The sequence below is a fragment of the Oncorhynchus gorbuscha genome, linkage group LG18 (assembly GCF_021184085.1).
Source record: "Oncorhynchus gorbuscha isolate QuinsamMale2020 ecotype Even-year linkage group LG18, OgorEven_v1.0, whole genome shotgun sequence".
Lineage (NCBI taxonomy): Eukaryota > Metazoa > Chordata > Actinopteri > Salmoniformes > Salmonidae > Oncorhynchus > Oncorhynchus gorbuscha.
In genome coordinates, this window is record NC_060190.1 from 62,564,082 (window position 1) to 62,585,846 (window position 21,765).

The 21,765-nt window shown below is 39.6% G+C and overlaps 2 protein-coding genes across 3 annotated transcripts; one reads left to right on the plus strand and one right to left on the minus strand.

The window, feature by feature from the left end:
- Positions 1-485: 485 nt before the first annotated feature.
- On the minus strand, positions 486-9,959 carry LOC124003238 (eukaryotic translation initiation factor 4E type 3-like). Of its 2 annotated transcripts, XM_046311332.1 has the most exons (9): positions 9,705-9,959; positions 9,147-9,189; positions 8,889-8,962; positions 3,728-3,800; positions 3,339-3,433; positions 3,004-3,064; positions 2,826-2,892; positions 2,372-2,527; positions 486-1,693 (listed from the first exon to the last, which is right to left on the minus strand). In XM_046311332.1, the coding sequence occupies exons 3-9, from the start codon at positions 8,936-8,938 to the stop codon at positions 1,647-1,649; spliced, it is 549 nt and encodes a 182-aa protein (XP_046167288.1). In that variant the 5' UTR covers positions 8,939-8,962; positions 9,147-9,189; positions 9,705-9,959; the 3' UTR covers positions 486-1,646. The 2 variants fall into 2 exon arrangements, with proteins under 2 accessions (XP_046167288.1, XP_046167287.1); XM_046311331.1 differs by lacking the exons at positions 8,889-8,962; positions 9,147-9,189; positions 9,705-9,959 and adding an exon at positions 4,836-5,140.
- A 7,227-nt stretch (positions 9,960-17,186) lies between these two features.
- LOC124003237 (probable G-protein coupled receptor 173) lies at positions 17,187-21,225 on the plus strand. The gene has a single exon (XM_046311330.1). The coding sequence runs from the start codon at positions 18,107-18,109 to the stop codon at positions 19,226-19,228; it is 1,122 nt and encodes a 373-aa protein (XP_046167286.1). The 5' UTR covers positions 17,187-18,106; the 3' UTR covers positions 19,229-21,225.
- The last annotated feature ends 540 nt before the right edge of the window (positions 21,226-21,765 follow it).

Genomic DNA, 21,765 nt, shown 5'->3' on the forward strand with positions numbered 1-21,765 from the left:
CAGATTCGTCCGTCAAGACTGCCAGATGGTGAAGCGTGATTCATCACACCAGAGAACACATTACCACTGCTCCAGAGTCCAATGGCGGCGAGTTTTACACCACTCCAGCCAACACTTATTGAGCATGTTCATCTTAGGCTTGGGTGAGTCTGCTCGGCCATGGAAACCCAATACATGAAGCAACCAATGAGCAGTTATTGTGCCAATGTTGCTTCCAGAGGCAGTTTGGAACCCGGTAGTGAGTGTTGCACCCGAGGACAGACTATTTGTACGTGCATCAGCGGTCCCGTTCTGTGAGCTTGTGTTGCCTACCACTTCACGGCTGAGCCATTGTTTCTCCTAGACGTTGCAATTTTACAATAACAGCACTTACAGTTGACCGGGGCAGCTCTAGAAGGGCAGAAATTTGACAAACTTACTTTCTGCTTCCTGTCACAGTGCCATGTTGAAAGTCACTAAGTAAGGCCATTCTACTGCCAATGTTTGTCTATGGCGATTGCATGGCTGTGTGCTCGATTTTATACACCTGTCAGCAACAGGTGTGGCTGAAACAGCCGTATCCACAAATTTGAAAGGGTGTCCAAATACTTTTGCATATATAGTGTATATTAGCAGCACAAGTGTTCTGGTGACAGTGATGTGACAGCAGCATGTGATATTTGTTTATATTTTGGGCTGAGTTTCAATAAGGTGAATGGTAACTTATCCTATTATTATATTCACCCAAACACTTCCAAAGAATGCATTTACCACACTTTTAGAAATGTGTAAATGTACTATATATACAGTACTTTGTTAATATTTGATCCTTTTAAAGTTAAATTTTTTCTGATACAAAATAAAAATACACCAGTATAACACTGTTCATACCTATTGCATATTAACAGCTCTGCAATCAAGGTATAATCATAATGTGTAAGAATGTCTGGGGACTTCGCTCATTGCTACCTGTAGCATTTGAGTCAATGTCTCTAACTTCAATGCTGATGTTAATATTGGTGAGACATGAGTGTGTGCCAAAAAGCACTGTCTGCCAACAGTTACAAATACTACAACTTTTAGAACACTAAATTTTTCACAAATGAGTCAAAGTATATATGGAACAAGCTGTTCATAATTCCAAGACAGCTAAAAACATACATTGTATAAACAAGCAACATCACTCTAAGGGAATATGTAGTGAAAACCAGTGAACTGTGGGTCAGTGGTGTGCCATAGATACAGTAGGGATCAATGCTCGCTTGTGAGGTCCATGGCATGCCAAGAGAGCAGAGCAGTGGCAGAGCAGTGACAGTGCAGCGATAGCGCGCATTATCATTCTAAAGAAGAAACAGCACATTTACAGAAATTACATGAATGAAGACTAAAGGACCTTTTTTTTTAAATGACAGACTAAATTAAAAAAGACCTACCAGTACATTAAAGATAGAATCTCTTCAGAATTGTGTTTCCAGAACAAACAAAAAAAAACAATAAAAGGCATCAGACTGAAACTCAGCCATTTGAATCTATAAAAATATATATCAATAACATTCTATGACGTTTCCTCGGTTCGATGTACAGTATGCAAAATTATATTTTGGATTAAGTTCAGGAGAGAAGGTTAAATCCAGGCGAGAATAGAGCTTTATCAAAAAGTGCAGAGGCTAATGTCGTGAACGCCCTCCTTCAAAGGCATGATGTTCTCTGTGAGCTGAAAGACGAAAACAGTAATATTTAATGTAAACCCTTTACTTCACATACATAGCTAATATTTTATCTTGGATTTAAAAAATGCCTAAAACTCACCGGGGGCATGTAGATGGAGAGCGGGCAGACAGAGTGGTGAAACTAACCAAAAGCGTGTGAAAATCCTAATGGATTCTAGCTCAATAGATAGCAAGATTTTATATGCGTCTGCTACTTTAAATTAACGAATGCCCATCAGTTAGGTTAAGTATATAAATAGTCAATACCACCAGTAGAAAGTCAGGTTTGGTAGCAACTTTCAACATCGGCAACTGACGGTTCTCGCTTTTGCTTTGTATGTATGCTAGTAGTATAGTACATTTTTCAATCATCTTTGCTGATGGGGATGTTGTGTTTCCGTAAGTGAATAAATTGGAATAGATATGCAGGCATGGTAAAGCCTCAACCTTTTTGTACGTCTTTCAATTTCAATGAGCTTGAAAAAAAACTACATACGGATAACATTATTCATATTTTGTATAACTACAATGTCAGTCAAGACTCAAAAATAGAGACATAGTATAATTTCGCAGAGCGTCACAGCAGCCAAAGTATTCACAGCCCGCCCGCCCTCAGCTGGGTAATAAATCATTCAAAACAATGCATTTTAAAATAAATGACGAAAACAAAAGACCATACTCACATTTATAAAATACTGCTTTAAAAGTTATGTGCGGAAGGAGTTCATAGACTTTCCCTAAGATATTTGCTTCACTAGCAAGAGATGCATTTCCGTTCCAGACTTGAACAACATCGTCTCGATCTCGAATACTAACGCTTACACCAACCACTTCATCCTCTGTAAAGACAAAGGAAAATGAAAGATAGAAATCAGTACATATAAATGGTACATGTTTCCACTACCTCATATATTCACATCATATTCTATTATTAGTGCCAGAGGGTGAATCAGCTTGGGATAACGTAACAATCATTTGGTTAATTTTCTAACTTAAGAAAGTTTAGTAGGAATACAACTAAAATAGGCCCCATAGTGTCTGGCCATGATGGAGTCCTCGCGTTGTAATTCTACAAATCACTCAACCCCTCAAGCACTAGATTCAACATCATGTACTGACTTGAAAGTAGGGACTCACCTGAAGCACAATAATCAGCAAACTGCTCTCCAATCGTGGCAAGTAACAACTCCTTCCAAACAGCAGACTGAGAGTGAAAATATTTTTAAAAAGTGTTTTATAGAACCAACTCAGTGAGTGAGTAATATTGCATTCATTCGAGATGTATTAAGGATGAGGGAAGGTTCTTAAAACATACAGTGCTTTCTTTTGGTACTTTCATCTTCCAGACTCCACCTTTAGCATTACTTTCTTCTTCCCTGTTGGAGATTAAAGAATTAAGACTCAGTAACATTTGAGCTCAGCATTTAGGCTGACACTAACATATGAGGTTTCAACCAAAAACTCTTGTCTCAGGCAGCAAAAACTAGGAAATCATAATAATTTACCAAAAGGATTCTAGTTTGTGCCACTTAAGTCATGAAAGAGGTTACGTAACAAAATTTCTAAGGAACCTTCCATTGAAACCACAATCTAAAGCCTTCATTTATTTAATTTTGGTATAACTATTTTCCATGAAGTTAGTGGACTTACCATAGGGGCCTCCTCTCTCCATGCATTAAGTGATAACTACATCTTAGAGGCAGTGTAGTCACAGGAGGGATGTTGTTGTATACACTCCAGAAACTCTACTCAGAGAAAATCAGTAGAGACAAATCGATGCATAATTAACAACAGCTTACTGAAAATCTATTTCTCTCAATCCAATGAAAAGACTGCCTTGCTGATCTCTTAGTATGATATGGTAGTTAGTTAAAATAAAGTCAACCTATGGATTTTGTAAAAAGATTTTAACTAGGCAAATCATTTAAGAACACATTACTATTTACAATGATGACCTACACTGGCCAAACCAGGATCTGAGTAGATAGCTTGTACAGGTCATTTACAACGTTATCCATAATTTCTCCACATTAAATCACCTGAACAGTTTGTACTGTGTAGATCTTTTTCAGATTGGATTCGCACTCTGCTGCTGTTGTCCCTGGCAATGATCTAAAAGAGAAACACAAACAAGCTGCTTCTTGAAAACCAAGCTCATTCCCAAAGACAGATGTGTGTCAAAGCCTGTATCAAAGTAATACATTTCTTAGGCATGTTGGAGCTGCATAACCAACATTAGCACTGAACCATATCTAGTCATGACAAATTCAGTGATGTGATCAGGAGGTCAATGAAGTAAATCTAATCAAATGTTATTAGTCACATGCACTGAATACAACAGGTATACAACAGACCTTACAGTGAAACGCTTGCTTACGAAAATAGTGTGATTATATATATATATATATATAATTCCTTATTGAATACTAAAAATATCGAAATAAAATGGGCACACAATTGTAGATCCCAGTCTATGAACTTGACAAAACATTCTCACTAAATTGGGATTGCAATTATGCAAATGTTTTGGTTAGGCCATCTGCTGAACTTCAATTAAAATGTCAATTGGACAGTTGACTTTTACAATAAATTGACCTGAAGTCAAGAGATGTTACTCAAAGTAGCCTTCTCAAAGCAAGACTGTGGCTTCGTGCTATCGACCGCAGAATACGATGTGATCACGTCTGATAACGGGAGACTAGATAGAATGTAGCCAGAATGTAGCCTGAATCTGACTCAGCTTGCAACAATGTTGCAGCGTTGTCACAACTGGCGGAAGCAGCAGACAAGGTAGCCAGGAATCCTATAAGTTAGCGTCACAACTTCTTGGATAGTTAGCTAGAAAATGCACTAGTAATACATTATAGTTGTTCAAACATATCATAGGTAAACGTTCACGCTGGTAAAGATAGCATACCGGTAAATTAGTTGGGCGGGAACAAGCGATCTAACGTAGTTAGCAGTATCTGGAAGACCCTCGTTTCTTCTAGCTATAACAGTTGTGTAAGGCCGACATCGATGTTGTCGGCTGTCTTTAAGTAAGTCTTACTCCGTATCTAAAACACGATGTGCGTTGTACTAAACGTTAAGATGAGTGTTGCTAGCTAACGTTAGCTACATTTAGGTAATCATTCGTATTTGTGTTACCTGTCAAGCCAAAATGTCCACGGAGAGTGGAGGGGCAGTGTTGTGCCATCTTCGACGTGATTTGTGATGTTTTCCAATTCTTTTTCGTCAAAGTGAATGTCATTTTCAGATGGATTTGAAAGGTCGTTCTTTGTTTCTGTGTTCATCTGCACATTTGCACCTGCAGGAACCGCCATTTTTCTGTGTACAAAATCAAAGTATTTTTGTGAAAAGGCTCGGTGTAGCTCCTTGAACCGAATTGCCTCTTTCGTGTTCACCCCGACGGAGCAAGTACCCACACAGAGCAGTAGACAGCGAAGTCTTCTTCTTCTATGGTATAACTTATGTTTCTCATATGACACAATGGCGGTCTGCAAACATACGTTAGGGGTGCATGCTGCCCCCTACTGTGTGGGTGAAAATCGGTGCACTTTAACGCAGAATACAAGGGGAATAGGGAAAGAGTGGGGGGAACCAATATTATCAGCCCCCCCCAAAAACTCGAATAAATCGAAGCGTTCAGCCCGGTTCAAATGTCTACTCTGATTCCTACAGGCTCTGGTGCGTGAGAGGGAAGTGCATCTGCTGACAGTATTTCCTGCAATCAGTGGTGTAGTGGAGGGTATACACCAAATACCCACTTTTTTGTGGGCATTGCATATACTCACTTAATTCCCACAATGCGTAGCAAATTAGGCTATAGTGGAGGTACACAGTATCAATTAGTAGGGCTGATGGATACATCAGAATGTTTAGCTTAATATGTTGATAAACTATTATTTCTTCATATTTTAAGCGCAGAAATGGGCACACAGCAATTTGCTGGAAAACACAGTTATAGAATGCGCAAGGCGGTTTCATGGACAGAGATGGAAATAACCATTACAGGGAGGATCTAAAGATGTAACAACTGTCATGGGTTGCTAATATGACTAGGGTAATGCCTTTGGCTGCTAGACAATGAAATAAAGTTGGTTTGAAATCCCATAGAACAGGAGAGTGCATATGAGGAAGTCTTTATAAAATAATTGCTTCCATGTTTTTTGGGGTAGGATTTTGGTACTTTGAAGCAAGGTAAGACATACCTCATAATATGAAGTCAAATGCCCAGGTTTCAAACAATTAAGGAACAGGAAATAGATAGGCCTAACCTTATTGTGGTAGATGGAAAGGCTTTCCTAAAAATGTTAAAATAACTAGCTACTAAGTAGCCAACCTGGCAGAATGATGTCATGATTATTTGCATCAATCCAGTGGCCATTTGTTTTGCAAACTCCATCTAATGTGCACCACAGAAACACCAAACAGTGCTAGGTGCCTGCCCAGTTCAATTAAAGGGTAACTGAACTAAAAAATAAAAATTTCTTAGATTTTCCCAGAACTGAAAAGCGGTCTGCTGATGTGGTTAAACCATTGTTGTGGACAAATTGTGTTATTTTTCTATTAAAAAGGGTGACTTTGAGTGCAAAATTCTGAAAATAATATTAATCTTAAATCTGATTTTCTGACTCAGTTGACAGATTCATTTATCTATTTCAATAAAAAAAAGTTTGAAAAAAGTATATATTTTTTTGCGCTACTTGTCAGTGTTCCAAACGGGACATTATTTGTATTTGTATCTAAGCACAGTAGCCTACTTGACTTGGGCAGGAGCTCATCGGAACTGAGTCCTGGCACATTACATTTTCTTCTGCTTGAGTTCCTGCACTTCCTATATAATATTAGCTCAAAATAATTGAGGAGTTTATGCACCTAAATATAAATTGTACCGGGACACAAAATGAGGACCGGCAACTATTTCAGTCCAAGTGAAGCACTGGCCTAAACATGCATACACCATCAGATGGAATTCATAGCAAGCAGTAGTGAGGGTGTAGGAAAACAAAAGGGATATATATTGACAATAATAATACATTTGACTTGACAGGACACTCTTACATACAATCTAGTGATGTCCATAAAATATATTTTATTTAGGCCTATGTAATGAATTAGTGTTATGCTTGTTAATTTACCGGGAAAAACCCTCCAAAAAAACGAATTGGACAAAAAAAAACTAATCAGCTTATCAATGTCTAAATAAATGGGCAGGTTCAGTCACTTCGTACTAATACAATGTACAGTAAACAGTAGCTATCTCTGTGTAATAGGCTACACTGTGTAGGCTACTCACAGTTAGCTAGCTAGCTAAGACTCAAGTAAAATGGCCAAACAAAGCTTACTGAGACTGTGTGTAGAAGAGGTTGTTGGAGCATTTGCCAAGTTATTTAATTGCATTGATCTAATCGAAGGCCTTAAAGACAGTTTCAGTGCATTCAGAGACAATGATCAGCACTACACCGCTGTTGTTTTCTTCACTGTTAGAAATCATTAAACTCGCTTCTCCACTTCAACTCGCAGGCTAATACCTCATAATATGAAGTCAAATGCCCAGGTTTCAAACAATTAAGGAACAGGAAATAGATAGGCCTAACCTTATTGTGGTAGATGTCTCCGCTGAGACATTACCATTAGTCCAGTGAAATAAAAAAAACAATTTATTTAAATTTATGCTCTGATGTGCCTCACAAGTAATAGGCTACAACAACTGACCTATTACCAGTGTCATCATACAGTGCCTTCGGAAAGTATTCAGACCCCTTGACATTTTACAAATGTTGTTACGTTACAGCCTTATTCTAAAATGGATTCAATATTTTTTTTTCAGCAATCTACACACAATACCTCATAATGACAAAGCGAAAGCAGGTTTTTAGATTTTTTGTTTGCAAAAAAACAGAACCACTACATAAAAATTTAGACCCTTTGCTATGAGACTCAAAATTGAGCTCAGGTGTATCCTGTTTCCATTCATCATCCTTGAGATCATCATCCTTCATTGGAGTCCACCTGAGGTATATTAAATTGATTGGACATGATTTGGAAAGGTACACACCTGTCTATGTAAGGTCCGACAGTTGACAGTGCATGTCAGAGCAAAAACCAAGCCATGGGGTCGAAGGTATTGTCCCGAGGCACAGATCTGGGGAAGGGTACCAAAAAATGTCTGCAGCATTGAATGTCCCCAAGAACACAGTGGCCTCCATCACAGGGAGGTGACCAAGAACCCAATGGTCACTCTAACAGAGCTCTTGAGTTCCTCTGTGGAGATGGGAGAACCTTCAGAAGGACAACCATCTCTGCAGCACTCCACCAATCAGGCCTTTGTGGTAGAGTGGCCAGACAGAAGCCACTCCTCAGTAAAAGGCACATGACAGCCCGCTTGGAGTTTGCCAAAAGGCTCTTAAAGACTCTCAGGCAATGAAAAACAAGATTTTCTGGTCTGATGAAACTAAGACTGAACTCTTTGGCCTGAAAACCAAGCTTCACGTCTGGAGGAAAGCTGGCACCATCCTTACAGTGAAGCATGGTGGTGGCATCATCATGCTGTGGGGATGTTTTTCAGTGGTAGGGACTTGGAGACTAGTCAGGATCAAGGCAAAGATGAACAGAGCAAATTACAGAGAGATCCTTGATGAAAATCTGCTCCAGAGTGCTCAGAACCTCAAACTGGAGCAAAGGTTCACCTTCCAACAGGACATTGATCCTAACCACACAGCCAAGACAACACAGGAGTGGCTTCGGGGACAGGCCCAGCGAGAGCCCAGACTTGAACCCAATCGAAAATCTCTGGAGAGAATCTGAGAGAATCTGCAGAGAGGAATGGGAAAAAAAACTTCCCAAATGCAGGTGTGCCAAGTTTGTAGCATCATACCCAAGAAGACTCAAGGCTGTAATCCGTTGATGCTAAAAAGGGTCCTCAGATCACAGTTGTTGGATGGGCTGTTGTCTGTAAAGTGCGGCACCAGGTCCAAGGGCAGCTCCACATCCCTGGAAGGGACACTTTCTTCTTCGTTGTGGGGACCACCAAAGCCACCATCACCATCCCCATCCATCGTGACGACCTCAGGCAGACTCAAATTGCTGTACTAGAAGAGTTTTTTAGGACCACATGCTCCCAAAGTTGGCACTGCAACAGTGAACGTCTGTAAATATAATCTAAATAGTTTTTGCACACATCAGTTTTTATCTTACCTTGAGCTTTTATTCCAATCAGTTTTGGGGATGGGGCACTGGATCAGCATTCTCGTCACGCCTCCTGTCAGTACCTGTTTTTAGGGAAGGCAATGATCCAAAAATATTCAACATAGTTCATACACACACACACTAGGCTCCCATAATAGGTTATATTACATTCAAGTTTTGATCAAGGCAGCCAACTAAAGTAATGTAGTTAACTGTATAATGGAAACAGTGGGAATTTATATCTGTGATGTTCAAATAATTTCTTACCTGTGTCTTACTTGCTGAAGGCCCCAGGCATCACTGCCTGTACCTGACATTGTTGAAAAACAAGTGAACAATAAATACATTTCATACACAAACAATAGGCTCCTAGAATAGGTTATATTACATTAAAGTTTTGGTAAAAGCAGCCAACTAAAGTAATAGTTAATCTCTGCACAGCATGTTAGTCTGTCAGCTCACTAGCCAGCCAGTTTGTGGAATGATTAGCTGACAACATTTAAATTGAACTGACAATATTTCAAATGAACTGCCACCAACAAAGCAAAGGTCACAATTGTAAATGAGAACTTGTTCTCAACTTGCCTACCTGGTTAAATAAAGGTAAAATAAATAAATAAAAAAGCAACATCAAAGCAAATGGCTACCTGCTATCCCGACACCATCCCTCATGCTTGGAACTTCAATGCTTCCATTGAACTCCAAATAAGAAGTAAGTAGAGTTGGATAGGACACACCCTACAAAGAATAATCTGGACTGCTTAACTAGAGAAAGAGCAAGAGAGAGACAGAATGAAAGAGAGAGAGAGAGAGAAGATTCATCACTTCTAGCAGATCTCCTTGCTGAGGGTGGCGTTGATCATGCACTGCTTCTCGTGGGGTGAGCCTGATGTCCTTCATCTCACGCCTCATCTCTAAAACATGGGCAAAAGGGGATATAAAGTCAACATTTCGATGCATCTACAAATTCAATGTTTTACACAAAGTTGTATCATATTTGATAAGTTACTGCCCTGTCCGTCCACAGGCTCGTTGTGCTGTAGTCTCCACAACTGGATGCTTGTGCTCGGATCACACTGGCACGAGATGTCCATGCACTGGATTGCCTGAAGGATGCACTCCTGTTGGACTGGAAAACAACAAGATATTTGGTCTATGGTAGGTATTTTTCAATGCTGTATCACCATCTTTATCTGGACAGAAAACATCATCATAACATTATCATAAAACATTATCATAACACAAACACTGGACAATGTGACAAGTTGTCCCTTAATTGGTGTTAGGGAGCAGTATTTTCATTTTTGAAAAAAAACATTCCCTTTTTAAACGGGATATTTTGTCAGGTAAAGATGCTAAAATATGCATATAATTGACAGCTCTGGATAGAAAACTATCTAACGTTTCCAAACCTGTAAAGATATTGTCTGTGAGTATAACAGAACTGATGTTGCAGGCAAAAGCCTGAGAAAAATCCAATCCGGAAGTGCCCCAGGTTTTGAAAGCTCTGCATTCCAATGACTCCCTATTCAGCTGTGAATGTACCATCAACGAGTTTGCGCTTTCTACGTATTCCCCAAGGTGTCTACAGAATTGTGACGTAGTTTTACGCATTTCTGTTGAAGAATAGCCATAGGCGGCCACATTGCGTAAGTGGTCATATCGTGGCTCCGAGAGAGATTCTCGTAAAATATAGAGGTAGCCATTACTCCAATCTGTCCTAGTGAAAAACAAATTGTCCAGAAGGATATATTAGATATTAGAAAAACACCTTGAGGCTGGATTCTAAACAACGTTTGCCATGTTTCTGTCGATATTATGGAGCTAATTTGGAATATTTTTCGGAGTTGTGGTGACCGCAATATCCAGGCGATTTCTCAGCCAACGGTGAAGAACAAAAGGAGCTATTTCGCCTACAAAAATAATATTTTGGGAAAAATTTACTTTGGCTGTCTACCTGGGAGTCTCGTGAGTGAAAACATCTGAAGTTCATCAAAGATAAACGATTTAATTTGATTGCTTTTCTGATTTCCGTGACAAGGTTGCCTGCTGCTAGCAAGGCATAATGCTATGCTAGGCTATGAGAAACTTACACAAATGTTTGTCTAGCGTTGGCTGTAAAGCATATTTTGAAAATCTGAGATGACAGGGTGATTAACAAAAGGCTAAGCTGTGTTCCAATATATTTCACTTGTGATTTTCATGAATAGGAAGATTTTCTAGGAAGAATTATGTCCGTTGCGTTATGCTAATTCGTGTCAGATGATGACAACGGTCCCGTTCACGGGATGGGGTGTCACTACAGGTTAACAACCAATCTTAAGTCAAGAGAACCGTACACAAACATGACAAACATACTGTGCATATATATATCTACAAATGTATTGTTGTACACAATATTGTATCACATTTGATGAGTTACTGACCTGTCCGTTCACAGGCTCAATCTGCTGTAGTCTCTACAACTGGACTCTTGTGCTTGTATCACACTGCAGCAGGATGTTTTCTAATAGCCATTTCACTGCTGTGTCACGCTAGTTTGGCACACTGTCTACTAGCCCAGTCTGAAACGTATGCTTAATTTCCATCCCATGTATAACTGACTTCACAGGTCATTTGATTAGTCATGTCATGACGTTGGCCTCTTTAGGTATAGCAACGCCATCCCCCTCTTCCTGCCTCCCCCTTGCCTCCTTCAACTAGGCTGCTGTGGTCAGAGGTCGTAAATTCCTGAGAAGACCCTGCCACATAGTATAGAGAGAGTACATTTTCATAGAGGACAAAGGAAATCCTTCCACCTCACAGAACTTGAGGTACGAACAAATTTCATGTTCCGGAACTGGTCCGTTTGTCACAACTTGGGAAGCTCATGGGAGACGGTGTGGCCACATTACCATAATGATGTTTATATAATAGACCTAGATATAGGGTTGACATATAATTGTTGTATAAGATGAATGAGTGAGTATGATACTGTTTACACAATTTTACAATGTGATTTTGGACTGTTTAATGAAGGAAAACTCAAAAAGGGAATTGGATTTGAACTAAATCAGAGGACCGCCCCTGAGCCCAGTTAGGGTCAGACATCCTGGGACAGCCTTTTCTGCCATTTCAAATAAAAACCCCACTCGGGTTTTCGATCAGCTACGAGATGGCTAAAGGTTGCAGACCATGTTTTTCTCCATTAGGAGGACAAAGGTTGTAGACCATTTCTTAAACTCTTAGACTATCGATACTGATAGAATAAGAACAAGTCTTTGATATTAATTACTAGTCTGCAGCTAGGAATTCGGTATCATTGAACGCGAAGAAAGACAACTGCCGAAACATCCATTCTATAATGAATGTCACTCTGAACAATCCCCTCTAACCAAAACCGAGAGGGAGAGAGACGGACAATTCTACAAAATAAATCAACTTGTCACCAGCGATCAAGACGACACTCTGAGTGTAAATATATATATTGATTGCAATTGTTCCCGGATGAGTGAGCATTCATGTGCAAAGGATTAGCATTTCAATTGTTATAATTATCACTCTGTAGTGACTTCTTAGTTGACCCCCACTTCCCCTTTTGTCAAACAAGCCGCCATGCCGGTTTAGCCCACTAGGGCACATTCTCCAATTTTATGTAACCACATTTACCTCGTTTGTTTATTTATGCATTTATGTGAATTACTTAGTTAGTAATAAATAAATGATTTAAGTCAATTGATGTATGGATGACTCATAGTGAAGACTGGGTTTGTGCAGATAACCAACAATTTACGACGTTTGGAATGAGACTAACGTGAGGTAAAGTAAATAATTAATTAATTTGAAGACTAATTGAGTAGTTAAGCAGGGGGACACGTCTGGCACTGCAGGATTTGAGTCCCCAGCGGTGTAGTGTGTTACTGATGGTAGGCTTTGTTACTTTGGTCCCAGCTCTCTGCAGGTCATTCACTAGGTCCCCTCGTGTGGTTCTGGGATTTTTGCTCACCATTTTTGTGATCATTTTGAACCCACGGGGTGAGATCTTGCGTGGAGCCCCAGATCGAGGGAGATTATCAGTGGTCTTTTATGTCTTCCATTTCCTAATAATTACTCCCACAGTTGATTTCTTCAAACCAAGCTGCTTACCTATTGCAGATTCAGTCTTCCCAGCCTGGTGCAGGTCTACAATTTTGTTTCTGGTGTCCTTTGACAGCTCTTTGGTCTTGACCATAGTGGAGTATGGAGTGTGACTGTTTGAGGTTGTGGGCAGGTGTCTTTTATACTGATAACAAGTTCAAAAAGGTGCCATTAATACAGGTAACGAGTGGAGGACAGAGGAGCCTCTTAAAGAATAAGTTACAGGTCTGTGAGAGCCAGAAATCTTGCTTGTTTGTAGGTGACCAAATACTTATTTTCCACCATAATTTGCAAATAAATTCATGAAAAATCCTACAATGTGATTTTCTGGATTTTTTCCCTAATTTTGTCTGTCATAGTTGAAGTGTACCTATGATGAACATTACAGGCCTCTCTCATCTTTTTAAGTGGGAGAAGTTGCACAATTGGTGGCTAAATAAATACTTTTTTTGCCCCACTGTATGTCACTCCCCTTGGTTCCTTCCCCAGGCGTCATTATTTCTGTTTCAGTTTCATGTCTGTGGGTTGTTCGTGTTTCTTGTTTTAGATTATGTTGCGTTTATTTATTAAAATACTCACTCTGTGAACTTGCTTCCCAGCTCTCAGCGCACATCATTACAATGGAGACAAATGGGAGACACCTGATGGGGTGGAGACAAGCACAAGACAGTTGAAAGAGATCAGAGATTACTTTTGGTAAAAAATATTTGTAGAATACTCTAAAATCTCAGGATATAAAATGAATGTGGAAAAAAATAATAATGGCAATAGGAAAAATGTTAATATTAACTTAAGATCTAAAGCAATCCTTTAAGTGGATCACAAAAAATATTGAATACATAGGAAGCTTAATAAGTGACAACAAACAACAAATGCATAAAGATAGCTTTATTCCATTACTAACAATATGAAAGCCGATCTAATTAAATTGAACAATTTCCCATAAATCTTACAGGTACAATGATCCTCTTCATAATGTCAAGGCTCCCAAAATTTTCGTATTTATTTTCAGAAATACCAATTACCCTACTGATGACCGAGTATACTTTTAAAAAGTATACTCGGTCATAACAGACCTTATATGGGCAAATACACTTTAAAATGCAGGTGGTATACAGAAGAAAGCCCTGTTTGGTAAAATACCAAGTCCATATTATGGCCAGAACAGCTTATTTTTTCAGTCGCATAAACCATCACCTCTGCTGCAGAGGATAAGTTCATTAGAGTTAACTGCTCCTGAGTTTGCAGCCCAAATCAATGCTTCACAGAGTTCAAGTAACAGACACATCTCAACATCAACTGTTCAGAGGAGACTGCGTGAATCAGGCCTTCATGGTCGAATTGCTGCAAAAAAACACTACCAAAGGACACCAATAAGAAGAAGAGACTTGATTGGGCCAAGATACACAAGCAATGGACATTAGACCAGTGGAAAACTGTCCTTTGGTCAAATGTGAGATTTTTGGTTCCAACCTCCATTTTCTTTGTGAGACGCAGAGTAGGTGAACGGATTATCTCCGCATGTGTGGTTCCGACCATGAAGCATGGAGTAGGAGAGGTGATGGTGTGGGGGTGCTTTGCTGGTGACAATGTCTGTGATTTATTTAGAATTCAAGGCACACTTAACCAGCATGGCTACCAAAGCATTCTGTAGCGATACGCCATCCCATCTGGTATGCACTTAGTGGGACTGTCATTTTTTTTCACCAGGACAATGACCCAACACACCTCCAGGCTGTGATAGGGCTATTTGACCAATGAGAGTGATGGAGTGCTGCATCAGATGACCTGGCCTCCACAATCACCTGACCTCAACCCAAGTGAGATGTTTTTGGATGAGTTGGACTGCAGAGTGAAGGAAAAACAGCCAACAAGAGCTCATCATATGTGGGAACTCCTTCAGCACTGTTGGTAAAGCATTCCAGGTGAAGTTGGTTGAGAGAATGCCAAGTGTGTGCAAAGCTGTCATCAACACAAAAGTGGCTACCTTGAAGAATCTAAAATAAATGTAACACTTGTTTGGTTACTACATGATTCCATATGTGTTATTTCATTGTTTTGATGTCTTCACTATTATTCTACTATGTAGAAAATAGTCAAATTAAAGAAAAACCCTTGAATGAGTAGGTGTGTCCAAACTTTTGACTGGTACTGTACAGTGGTGTACCTTTTACCAAAGAGCACCTTCTATCTACCAAAATGTACTATTGTGTACCTTAGTAGCGCTTCCCTTCCTCTTCTTTCTACTAGTTTTTTGGTGTATCTGTACTTTGCTTTACAATTTATATTTATATTTTTGATAATTTTTTATCCCATACATTTTCCCCGACACCCAGAAGTATTAGTTACATTTTGAATCCTTAGCAGGACAGGACAGGAAAATTCCAATTCAAGCAATTATTAAGAGAACATAAAGCGTCTGCTAAATGGCATATATTATTATATTATTATCCCAACTGCCTCTTATCTGGCAGACTCACTAAACACAAATGCTTCGTTTGTAAATGATGTCTGAGTGTAGGAGTGAGCCCCTGGCTGTCCGTAAATAAATCAAACAGAAAAGTGTGCCATCTGGTTTACTTAATATAATGAATGTGAAATGATTTTTACTTTTAATATTGATACTTAAGTATATTTTAACAATTACCTTTACTTTTCATACTTAAGTATATTTAAAAAACAAATACTTTAAAACTTTTACTCAAGTAGTATTTTACTTGTTGACTTTCACATTTACTTGAGTCATTTTTTATTATGGTATCTTTACTTTTACTGAAGTATGACAATTGGGTACTTTTTCCACCACTGTATGTAAATGTGATATTATTTTGTTTTGATATGTTTATTATATATTTGTTTTTGTTTTTTAATCTAAAAACCTGCTTTTCCATTGTCATTGTGTGTAGATTGATGAGGAAAACAACTATTTCATTAATTTTAGAATAAGGCTGTAATGTAGCAAAATGTGGAAGGGTTTGAATACTTTCCGAAGGCACTGTATATACTATATATGGTCTATGGGCTACATATCTGTACATGTGACCAGTGACCTAAAACCCCACGTGAGAGTTCCCCTAGTGTACAAAATCCACAGACAGACAATGTACATCACATTAAATCAAATGAGCACCAGCAGCCCAACATATTAGGCAAGACTAAACACTACTTCCTGGGCATAGCCCATACATTTGATGTCTTATTCTCCCTGTGATCCAGAGTCACCTGCCATTCACCAAGTTATTGCCTATCTCTTTATTGATCATGACTTATTCAGTCTTTTGTATCTAGGTTTTTAGGATAGAGGGCTATTTTCCTTCAAATTATGAGCTAAAGGAAATTGACCTTTAATGGACCTGTCTCTCTCCACTTTCTCTCTCTGCTCTCTCTCTCTCTCTCTGCTTTCTCTCTCTGCTCTCTCTCTCTCTCTCTGCTTTCTCTCTCTGCTCTCTCTCTCTCTCTCTCTGCTTTCTCTCTCTGCTCTCTCTCTCTCTCTCTCTCTCTCTCTCTCTCTCTCTCTCTCTCTCTCTCTCTCTCTCTCTCTCTCTCTCTCTCTCTCTCTCTCACTCTCACACACACACACACACACACACACACACACACACACACACACACACACACACACAAGTAGGCTGCAGATGGCACTAGTGAACCACAGCTGCCAGATTTGTGTTATCAACTCCATTGACATGCTAATGTTTAATGGAGTCAAATATCCTATATCGTGCCATATTACAGTATGTGCATACAGTTTGTTAAATAAGATAGATATTTATCTAACACATCACATGTAATTGGTGATAGTAATATGTGGGCTTCTGTCTTATAACTATTAAATTGTCATATTATGGTTGGTTAAAAACAATCGTGGGGATATAGTGTAATAGGCCTAGCATACTTGGTGGTGCCAACCAATCATGTTGGCAAAATTGTGTAAGCCTACCCTGCATATTGACAAGTCAAAAGGGGATTTAATTTGAAAATATAAGACTAAAACAGTGGAAACCGGAAAAGAAACCCTTTATATAGGCTACTGTGGTGGCATTCTTCATAATGCAGCTGTCCTGTATGACCTGTATGTCTATGCATTGACTCAATTACTTATATTTCAAATGAGAGGATTTTAGGTTAGGTTGGTTGTAAACACATGACTGTGCCTTTAAAGCTGCCTCGGTGTAAAAGGAACTGAGCACTCGGAAACGATTGAATTTGACAAGCGTTTCTAGACATGGAAAATCATGCCTTGGGAATGCATGAGACAGGATCTAATTATTGAATGATTCCATGTAGCGCCGCAGACTAATGTAGCGCACAGGAGATCGGACAACTGTTTCTCATCCGAGGACGTGGATGAGCCTAAATTTAATCTATCTCGACATTAGCCGGTGCTGTTCAGTGTCTCTCCACCTTATCATAATCGATTCAACCTCGTTTGAAAACGTAAATTGTAGGCTTTTCCTCAAATGCAAACCAACGGTTGTAGTTTACAGATATGCATTAGTTTGTATTGCTGGATGTATTCGTACGCCATGCCTTCGATTGAGTGGACTGAACAGTGGTTTGGCTATAGTCTGCCCAACCCTGTTAATTGCGTGCTGAAGAGATGATGACGACCTGTCCTCCGATTTATGTTTATTTATTCCTCAAGACGAACGAGAACCTCAGCATCAGTGGAAATGGTGGAAGTGTTCTTGAAATGTCTGGCAGTTAAACGGATCCATTTAAGATGGTGTGTGCAAAGACGGCATGTTTCAGAGCAATATGTTTGCTATCAGCAGAAAATGGAACTACGAACATGGGTGTAGCCTATTTCATATTCAAAACGGAAACTTGTGAGATGAAGGATAACAAGAAAATACATTTCGATGGATCTCAGTCGCTTCTGAAATCAGGCAATGCTTCAAATCCAGGAGAATAATGAATGATATTCTAAAACGGTTAAAACCTAGATGCTGTTCACCGTGAGGTAGTGTAACATAATCGTGCATCAGGATAATTTCTTGCTGGCCAATTTTTATCAATCATTGATAGGCCTACTTCGACCGGGGAAAGCACGACCACTTGATGTGGGGATATAGAATACACGCGCATTTGACAATAGCTTGGTTACATAGATGGCAAATTCAAGCGAGTTTGGGGAAAGCAGTCCCACGCTACATAATTATGCCATCACCGCCTCTGCGGTGAAACTGGCCTCGCTCGGTCTGGTCATTTGCATCAGCCTTTTCGGGAATGCGGCGTTGTCCCTGCTAGTGCTGAAAGACATCTCCCTTCACAAGGCTCCGTATTATTTTCTACTTGATCTGTGCTTGGCAGATGTAATACGGTCTGCCGTGTGTTTACCGTTTGTGATGATATCAATCAACAACCGTTCCATCTGGACGTACAGCATTATACGTTGCAAAATTATCGCGTTCCTCTCGGTCCTTTTTTGTTTTCATGTAGCGTTTATGCTCTTCTGCGTCAGTGTAACCAGATACATGGCGATTGCACACCACAGGTTTTATTCCAAACGAATGACATTGTGGACATGTGTGGCAGTGATTTGCATGGTCTGGACCCTCTCTGTCGCTATGGCTTTCCCCCCTGTATTTGACGTTGGCACCTACAAATTCATCCATGAAGAGGAACAATGCATTTTTGAGCACCGATATGTGAAAGCAAATGACACCCTGGGTTTCATGTTGATGCTGGCTGTCATCGTGGGAACAACGCACGTTGTTTACATCAAAATGTTGTGTTTCGTGTACGACCATCGGAAGATGAAACCCGCTCAGCTTGTCCCAGCAATAAGCCAAAACTGGACCTTTCACGGGCCAGGTGCAACTGGGCAGGCAGCCGCCAATTGGATAGCAGGATTTGGACGTGGTCCCACACCACCAACATTGGTGGGAATCAGACAAACTTCGCATAATGGAAACAGAAGGCTGCTTGTCTTGGATGAATTTAAAATGGAGAAACGCATAGGGAAAATGTATTACATGATAACCCTGGCGTTTCTTATCCTCTGGGCCCCGTACATTGTTACTTGCTACATTCGAGTGTTTGTCAAAGGAGGCACAATTCCACAGGTCTACCTGACGGCAGCCGTGTGGATGACGTTCGTTCAGGCGGGGGCGAATCCCATTATTTGTTTCATATTCAACAAGGAGCTGAGATCGCGCCTCAGAGCCAGTTTCCCATGTTGTCTCAGCACACAGACGCCTATGTCTATGGAGCCATACTGTGTCATCTGATAGGTTCTACTGTTGTTTTAGACAAGGGAAAAAGAACAGAACTGTCATGTTGGTTTTGAAGCCTTGGGTGATATTACTCTGTTGCTATGCTTGTCCAATTTTCCCACACAGGCTGGCCATATTTTGTGATTTGCACTTACAGAAAGTGCAAAATGTTGCCAATCTGTATTTCGAATAGGCCTACTAATAATGTTGCATATTTGAAGAATCTCATTGGGATATTATTTGAGTAATGTAGGCCTATGGCAATTCAGTTACAAGTGCATAAGACAATTCTGTACATTCTCTAAAGCTGTTTATTTCTTTATTCTGAACTTTTTAAAATCAAATATGTTGTAGCTTTCATAAAATCTTCATATAATTATTTGTGTGGAGAAGGTGACAAAAACAAACTTTTACAGTCTTTTGCAAATACATTTTCTTCCTGGATTTTAATAACATGTGTTGATAAAAATGTATACCTTGCACATTCCCTGTAAAAAAAGACAAATGACATGTTTTTTTCTATGGACAAGGACAACGGAACTCTAAAAGAAGCAAAGCATCAGTGCTGCAGAGAGATGTTTGCAATGTTTATACTTCTGAGTAAATAAACAACATATTAATGATTAGTATTGATTTGATTCTGTTATACAGGTAACTGAACAATATCCGTTATGTGTTTCAATACAATAACAATATAGACACATCCTATTTTCTACCACTCATCCTCAAACGCTAACTGAACAATTGACCATATTTTGTTGTATCATTACCTCCTCTATAGCTCAACATGTGGGGGTTGTATTACCCTGAAACAATAATATAATTATACTCAAATCGGGATATCTGGGCAGATCATGTTTTCATTGTGATCACCTAACTTGTTACCATACTATTACCATGTTATTACCACTTTATTCTGCACTGTAATGTAAAATGCTACCATCAATCATGTCCCCGAGAATTTAGCCGGCTTTAGACAGTTTGTGCTTCTGAAAAAGCAGTGTAGCAAGAGTCCAGTTTGCCTCTGCTTACACACTTCATTCTTCTCATAAGACTTTAACTAGCCAGCATGCACCTTTCAGTATGTAAAAAATCCAACCGTGTATAATAGAGTCATTATTCTGATCACTCCTCGTCTCAGTTACAGGCATGTAAATGAACATTTGTCAGCTAACTGGAGTCCTTAATCTTTGTAGCCCGGGTTGACTTCCCTAGGGGGAAGTGGGATAGAGTGGGAACTGCTGAGCTGATGTTTCTGGGTAGAGCATCCCGGTGTACCTACAGTGTACCTACTGTGCACCCTCCCTGGCCTGGCCCGGCATCACTGCATTCATAACCATTACCATCACAACATGCCTGTTCCGCTCTACTCCCAGCATGACTCTGTTGCTTCTGAACGACTGAAACGTTCTCACCTGTGAATTCTCTCATGCAGTATCATTTCAGATCAGGCATTTTTTTATACAACAGCTCTGCCCCAGGAGAACTCTCTCCGCTGCTTTGTTTTGCTTAGAAGTGCCTCTTGAACATTTGTGCATGTACACGGCCATATTGTTGACCCCACATTTGCCTCTGTTAGTTACTCAGACGCAGTTTTGCACACCTGAAATATGTTCAAAATGCAATATAACATTTCATCCCGAGAGTAAGTTCGGATGAAGTCTTGAGTTATTGCAAAGGGTTTATGGTGCCATTGTCTGAATATACCTACATTGAAATGGCAGGGCTCTACAACTGTGTGACTTATACAAGCCAATGTCATAATTGTATACTGTTCTATTACCATGGGAGGGACTGTTTGGCTCGTAAAACCTGATTATCGGCTTTGTAATAGGCTGTGTTCGCATTCCCCAAACTGCACCACAGATTCATTTATGGCATAGCTCATCTCTCAGCTTACCATCATTGTACAGGAAACTTCGTTAGATTTTTTGTTTTTCTATCTAGAGAACAATTTCTGTACATTATGTTATGGTACACTACTTGGACCTAATAAACGGATGATCAACTTATTGAGATACACATTTGACGGTCTGTCAGATACTGTCAGCTTTGACCAATGAATTTATATTAATTGCAGAAGATACCCACCCCATCTGTGAGTACGCTCTATATTTGGGACATTGGGAGATTGCTCCATTAAGAAGCCAAGCTTATGAATATTGAGAAACTAGTCTGAAATGTAACTAGATCTGAATAACACAGTTTTCCATGAATAAAGAATGAGATTAATATGAGTCAACGAACATCGGACAAATCTAATTATAGCTTTGAGCTTTAAATAAATGCCCTGTAAAATGTACCCAGAAAATTACACAATTTCAGAGCTGTCGGATTTCTGGAGACCTGCTCCCTGTTATTAACAGAGAAAGCTATTTCTTTCTTTGTTTAATTGAGTGGCAAATAGCACTTTCTGTTTTAACCTCTAAATGCCCAAACTCGTCAAATTATTGGGAAGCTAAGATGCTACTTTGTTGCTTTGTTGGGGTGGCAGGTAGCCTAGTGGTTAGAGCATTGGGACAGTAACTGGAAGGTTGCTGGATTGAATCTCT

Coding starts and splice junctions, on each gene's coding strand:
- LOC124003238 (XM_046311331.1), bottom strand. CDS start 5,011: ATGGCGGTTCCTGCAGGTGCAAATGTGCAGATGAACACAGAAACAAAG. Junction 3,434..3,727: donor ACACAGTACAAACTGTTCAG/GTGATTTAATGT, acceptor TTCTCTGAGTAG/AGTTTCTGGAGTGTATACAA. Junction 2,893..3,003: donor AAGTACCAAAAGAAAGCACT/GTATGTTTTAAG, acceptor TTTCACTCTCAG/TCTGCTGTTTGGAAGGAGTT.
- LOC124003237 (XM_046311330.1), top strand. CDS start 18,107: ATGGCAAATTCAAGCGAGTTTGGGGAAAGCAGTCCCACGCTACATAAT.